Raw genomic sequence first — 6,841 nt, 5'->3', positions numbered from 1 at the left:
GTGGGTCTAAGGTAAGACACCAGTCCAGTCTGTGCTGAAACGCTACTGTCAATCAAATTCTCGTGGGAGGGGCCTGTTTTTGTGACGTCACACAGACAGGCATCTGAGATCGGCTCGATTTGAGAAAGGGGAAATGATTTAACGAGATAAAAAAAAAAAAACACTGGGTGGATCATTATCATTATAGGGTGGTTGTGTAAACACACTACCAACACACATTTCAGTTCAAACAACTTGTAAAAGTGCATAAAATGCGCTGCACACATCTTAATATTTGGGTTGAACTGTTCTGGAACAGTGTTGTAAATACAACTTAACCACTGATTTCTAGTCGTGAAATTTTGTTTGGCCTTTTGGAAGGCCAAACAAAGTAGTTTTGCTTTTACAACGAAACAGCGTCACACACCACGGCCTAGAGTGAGCAGAGGCGGGCGGGCTTGAGAACGGCGCGGCCGGCGGATTCGCTAAGTAGTTTCGCTTTCACAACGAAACACACAGTGCCTTCACGACATGGCCGCGGTGGCAACAGCGAGAATAAAAGTTACGCCTTCTTTCTTTGCGTGAACATTTGGGCGGTGTTATGCAAATCTTCCCACATCGTGACGTAGACATGTGGGGGCGTGTTAGAACGAGCCGTTTTAGGTAGGCGTGGCTGACTCTTAACTTTTATAAAGAATATCTCTTTGGATTTGAGACTTTAGTCTTTGCAACTTTACAGATCTTCTTTATGCACCAAGAGCTTGTAACACTCCAAAGAGAAAGGAAAACTTGAAATCGCATCATATGACCCCTTTAAAACATGTAGGCCTGGTTTCACAGACAGGGCTTAGACTAAGCCAGGATAAGGCTATAGTTAAATTAGGACATTTAAGTAATTTTTTTATAAATGTGCCTTAGAAAAAACATCACTGGTGTGCATCTTGAGTCAAAACAAAGGCACTGATATATTAAGCTCAGTCAGTGCAAGTTTCTTTCATTTGAAACAGTTTAGACTTACATTTTAGTCTGGGACTAGGCTTAAGCCTTGTCTGTGAAACCGGGGGTAAAGGACTAGATTATAATTATAAACTGTTGTGAGTTGTTTGATATTAAATTGAAAGGGTTCACTCAAAAATGAAAATTCTGTCGTCATTTGCTAAACAGTTGACTGTAGCCATTGACTTCCATAGTATGGGGAAAAAAATACTACGCAAGTCAATGGCTGCTGTCAACTGGTTGGATACCAACTTTCTTCGATATATATTCTTTTTTGTTCAACAGAAGAAAGAAACTCGTACAGGTTTGGAAAAAGTGGAGGGCGAGTAAATATTGACAAAATGTAATTTTTTGGGTGAGCTATCCCTTTAAAGTTAATACATTTTATATGTACTGAATTGTAATTTAATCATTACAAATGTGTAATTACAAATATTTAAACAATTTTCGTTAGAAATAACATCAAAATATATTTTAGTTTACAACAACTGCTTGTCAGTACATTCAGTAGTACTTTAAGTGGCTCAAAAAACACCTAAGCACTCAACTAATTGCTAAAGTATGCTAAAGTGTACTTTTCACAAGGGCAAACCTATATTTAACATGTAAAAACACGAACAAAGTTTCATCTGATTTAAAGAAAAATGATAATCAAAAGAAGCACTGTAGTTTTTGCAAATTATCAATAAAAAAAGTTACTGATCAATATGACCAACTATGAATTATAAACTCTCAGTGAAAATCTTAATTAACCATCACCTGTCACTGTAGACAGAGCGCTCGTACACCTGTACCGGCGTGCCTGTGGACTGCAGTAATCTGGCAGCAAGGGGCTGCAGATGTGTGCGCATGCGACTCATGCAGGAGAACGTCTGGAACGTGTAGGACCAGCGCTTTGGATCATGATACATCATCTCTAACAGGTTACTGGATGATTGCTGAGCACCATCTACAGTCTGCTACCCAGAAAGGAAAAAACACGTTAGTGAACATAACATACTGTGAGAGTCAAGCTTCCAAAAGGTATTTGGACTTATTTCACTGCTTATTGAGCAGAAAGAGCATTAAAACATGTGGCATTTAAAGACAGCACACTTGAATCAAAATATTTCACAAATACTTGGTTCTACAGGACAAAACAACAGATATACTGTTTACAATTCAGACAATAACTATATGGACACTTTTTGTACATAACTGAAATCATGAAATACACATGTGATTAATAGCATAAAAATAAACCAGTTGATTACAATTAATTACAAAAAGTTCTCATCATTTTATATTTTTATATCTAAATAACAATCAAATTGACTTATGTAACATCATACAGACTCTTTAATTATTGCATGTACTTCTTGGAGCTTGACATACATGTACACAGGGGCGTAATTTCCACTGGGGACAGGGGGGACACGTCCCCCCCACTTTTCAAAATCACGTTTGTGTCCCCCCCACTTTCAAATTCGTTTGTTATGATTTTTTTAACCGAACGCCATCATCGCCACGGAGGAGCAGGACCGAGCAGGGCACAGACTCACGCGTCCGCGTCCAGGAACGTCTCGTGCACACTCTAAAAATAGCTCACTGAAAGTTCTAATGAGCGGGTATCGCATCGCGGTTGCGGCACAGTCAGCGATGAAAAATATTCTATTTATAAAGATAAAAAATGCATTGGAAAGTCAATTTAGGGGGCAAATATTGTCCTTTAATGGAAAAGGTGCAGTCTAAGTGGAAGAGAGGGGGTAGGCCTAAGCAGAAATGCCTCAGGGGGTACTCCACTCTGGGAACTACTGATGTAGAACATTCTGTCCTGTGCAACAAGTGATTTATTTTATATTTTCAGGTACATCGGTTAGTTTGAAATAAAAGTTTGTTTAACAGTGGAAATTGAGTCTCACATTATTTAAACATTATTCAAAACATTAATGGTGAAAATTTTCGACTTTATAAAATGATTCTCTCAAGTCTTGGCGATCGGCCCATATTAAACAATAAAGAAAGACAGACATATTTTTCTTATACATAGTCTAGTAGCCTACTATTCTTTTTTGCCAGAATTGATCATTAATCAACTTAATTATTTCCTGGATTTTGTATCACCATAGTCCCTAAATGTATGTACATGCAGGAAATGGGATTCAAATCGAAAACATTTTCCCCCATTTTGTGTCCCCCCCCACTTCTCAAACCAAAGTTACACCCTTGCATGTACATATATGATCTTCATTTATGAGGGTGAAATATCACTTCAGTCCACTGTCTCAGTGTTGATCTGTCGTCTCGTCTGTGACTAGTGTAGTGACACTGACCGTTTGGTCCACATTTTGCCATTTGCTGACGGGCTCTGCTATCACTTCCCAGTCCTGTCCTGCATTCTGTAGCAGCTTGGCAAATGTTGACTTCCCGACGGCTTTGGATGTTTAGAAGACACACAGCATTACCAACTGAACTTTAAACTAACACTACACGTGAGAACCGGTCTGTTAATGGGCATATGCCACATTAGATAACCATAACTATTATTTTTCAAATTTCATTACACTCACATAACCAGTGTAAACATGAATCATGTGTAAAAGAAAAAAAAACTATAATAAGCAAAACATACCAATGTTTCCTTCGATCGAGACTCTCTTTATTTCATTGCTTCTAAAGTTACTCATATGGCTGCTCGCAAAACGGTAAAAAACAGAGCTCGAGAAAAGGCGTTTTATCGTTCTCATACTCATCCCTGACATCACACAAAAATAATATTACATCATTCATATATGTATAATACTGTCTTGACCATTTTATTTGCACCAAGCATCTCAGCAGAAACGTGCTTCCGGGTGAGTTTCAAAATAAAAGTTTCGCTTTTTCCTTTTTGAAAAATATCAACCTCACAACATCGTTAAAAACAAAAAACAAATAATTATAAAAAAAATATATATTTTACTACAATAATTCTTATAGTGCATCTTTTATAAGATGTCTAATACAAATAATGCAAAATACAGTGTAATTCATGAAAACAAAACTAAAAAAAAAATAAAAGTATTAAAACCATTTTGTTGTTAAAATTACATTTGGGAATTTTTACTAACTTTCTTTGGCTATAAACTAAACATTAACAAGACGAAATGCTTTCGAAAATCTGATTATAAACGTTATTGTGAGTAAAAATAAAAGGAAAAACAAAATTAACCTGATGCTTCCATTATGCATGAAATACTGCTTAAAAGTCTGAATATAAAATCTCTTGAGATACGCCTACAACCAAAAAGTATTGTAATAATCGTCACTGTTGAATATGCAGCCACATAGAAAAGAACACATCAAAAATAATATTTGTCTTCAAACTTGTAAGCAATAATAAAAAATGTAATATTGATCCCTTCCACCAATAAATCTGATTTTTTTTTTTTCACACATTATAAAAGTACTGACTAAAAATGCTGGTTTTATTTGTACTTCCATCAAAACTAAACTCTGATATTCGTTTTATATCCCCATCCATCACAAATACATTTATATAAAAAAAAAAAAAAAAAAAAAAAAAAAAAAAAAAAAAAAAAAAAAAAAAAAAAAAAAAAAAAAAAAAAAAAAAAAAAAAAAAAAAAAAAAAAAGACCTACAGTGTAATACTGACAACAGAAAAAAACAAAAACAAAAGAGAAAATCAAGAGTTTTCAGGATGACTTCTTCTATGAGCTTCAGGAAGCACAGCTGAGATACAACGAAGACAATCAGTGTGCACAAAACAAATTCAGACTCCAAAAAGTGGACCGGACAAAAGAAAGGCTTTCTGGAAAATGCATTAAGGCTGACCAATATGGTATTCATATCAGTGTTTATCTATCCTTGCTGCCTAGTTTCTCAATAAGGTCCTGCAGGGGTGCCAGCTCTCTGCGATCAATGAGATTGAACTCCTAAAAAAAAAAAATATGTAAAAATTGTAATCAGTTCAAGACCAAACAATTTAGACATTGTCACTCATGACCTACAGTACATGTGTGTGTTAATGCACTGACCTGTACGAAGAAGATAAAATGCTTGAAGGAGGTGTTAAGATGAGCTTCCTCCTGAAGCTGCATGACCGAGTCAAAATGCTGATGGTAAATATGAGCATAAACCCTGAACAGACGCTTCAGTATAGTCTTTGCCACTGACATGAAGTTCTTTGGGAAAGGAACGCCTGAAGGGAGTAAAAAGTGCAATAAATGAGAGAGCCTTTCTGACAAGCTTACGCTGTATAACGATTAATAACAAATGGAATCAAACAAACCGATCTTAGATGGGAAGAGAGTTTCATCATCCAGCTGATCCTGAACCCAGGTCATCAAGTAGTCAATGTACTTGGGAGCAGAACACTTGATGGGTTTTTTGATGTTGGTGCCATCTGCCCAGTGATATTCATACCTTTATGAAAAAGCAATTACATTTTAGACAAAATATCCACCATTTATATAATAACAGTATATAAACATTTCTAAAATTTCAAAATGTTATATTTTGTTTAAACCTCATGTTGTATTCTGGTCATTCTGATCCGTAGAGGATTTTCTTTTTCCTGAAAATGCTAGTGAATATTATCACACTGGACTAAAACTTGCTAGCTTTGACTTTATAACAACTTCCCTTAAAGGGGTCATATGATGCGATTTCAATTTTTCCTTTCTCTTTGGAGTGTTACAAGCTCTTGGTGCATAAAGAAGATCTGTAAAGTTGCAAAGACTAAAGTCTCAAATCCAAAGAGATATTCTTTATAAAAGTTAAGAGTCAGCCACGTCTACCTAAAACGGCTCGTTCTAACACGCCCCCACATATCTACGTCACGATGTGGGAAGATTTGCATAACGCCGCCCAAATGTTCACGCAAAGAAAGAAGGCGTAACTTTTATTCTCGCTGTAGTTTTGTTGTTTCCGCCACCATGTCGGAATGACCACCATGAATTTCATTACACCAAATACACAAAATAATATTCTTTTTAGCAGCATCATATGACCCCTTTAACTGGAAACACCTAAACAGGTGAAGGATTTTCAGCACAGCACAAAGTTTAAGTGAAAATTCTAAAGCATTGAAAAGAAGCCATTTTATTTTACCTTGGCCCTGCAGACATAACAGAGCAGCTGGTTTCTGTGCAAAATTCAGTGATTGTGCCATAGAGCATGTTGATCTGGTTGAAAAAGTCCACAGCTGAAATAAAGACAAAATTAATTAATTTGACGCAGTCATTTGTTTTCTCAAAAATACTTACACAAACTCACTGTGTTCATTGGTGATAAAAAGTCCAACAATAATGTAATTGTTATTATTTTCTGATTTAAATGTACCATCAAAAGATGCCGATATTTGATGCCGATACATTGTTATCATTGATACACTGCTGCAGGTGTGCGTTTACTACTGCGTGTGTGCACTTAGGATGGGTTAAATGCAGAGCACAAATTCCAAGTATGGGTCACCATACTTGGCCACACGTCACTTCACTTTCACTATTAAATAAATAGTCATTTGAAATGACCAATTTTACCAAAAATTAAGGACATACAGTTTCAAATCAATAACGTTTATCTAGCAGCTGAAATTTTACGGAAAAAGGTTTAGTTTCGAAATAGATCTTTGTGGATTCTGTTTAAAAGAGCCTGAAACTATCAAGAGTTTATTTCTTTTTGGTTCAGTCACACTGCAGTTCTAGCAGGTTCGTTTTATCTGGTTAAACACCGAGACTGGCAATCCTTAATTTGATTTATTTCATATTTTGGTTTGTGGATGGTCTCTCAAGAATGTCAAAGATGGTCAACATAACCATTATTATGGGTAAATATCATACACATAAATTTAATGAAACCTTAATGCATTTTAAAAAATAAATGCA

General features: G+C 35.8%; 2 protein-coding genes across 2 annotated transcripts in view; both read right to left on the bottom strand.

The window, feature by feature from the left end:
* dguok (deoxyguanosine kinase) overlaps nt 1–3,991 on the bottom strand; it is a 10,109-nt gene extending 6,118 nt beyond the window's left edge. Inside the window, exons 1-3 of the mRNA XM_016552279.1 lie at nt 3,587–3,991; nt 3,288–3,388; nt 1,735–1,934 (exon numbers count right to left, since the gene is read on the bottom strand). Coding sequence (XP_016407765.1) covers nt 1,735–1,934; nt 3,288–3,388; nt 3,587–3,716 — 431 coding nt within the window. The 5' untranslated portion in view covers nt 3,717–3,991. The remainder of the gene's footprint in view (nt 1–1,734; nt 1,935–3,287; nt 3,389–3,586) is intronic.
* Nucleotides 3,992–4,644: 653 nt separating this feature from the next.
* The window catches only part of mob1a (MOB kinase activator 1A), a 3,465-nt gene continuing 1,268 nt past the window's right edge, over nt 4,645–6,841 (bottom strand). Inside the window, exons 3-6 of the mRNA XM_016552257.1 lie at nt 6,066–6,159; nt 5,245–5,378; nt 4,991–5,154; nt 4,645–4,888 (exon numbers count right to left, since the gene is read on the bottom strand). Coding sequence (XP_016407743.1) covers nt 4,811–4,888; nt 4,991–5,154; nt 5,245–5,378; nt 6,066–6,159 — 470 coding nt within the window. The 3' untranslated portion in view covers nt 4,645–4,810. The remainder of the gene's footprint in view (nt 4,889–4,990; nt 5,155–5,244; nt 5,379–6,065; nt 6,160–6,841) is intronic.

The sequence above is a fragment of the Sinocyclocheilus rhinocerous genome, unplaced genomic scaffold (genome assembly GCF_001515625.1).
Source record: "Sinocyclocheilus rhinocerous isolate Xijiao unplaced genomic scaffold, SAMN03320098_v1.1 scaffold285, whole genome shotgun sequence".
Classification (NCBI taxonomy): domain Eukaryota; kingdom Metazoa; phylum Chordata; class Actinopteri; order Cypriniformes; family Cyprinidae; genus Sinocyclocheilus; species Sinocyclocheilus rhinocerous.
The sequence above is the reverse complement of the archived record's forward strand: the minus strand, read 5'-3'. Positions and strand labels throughout refer to the sequence as shown.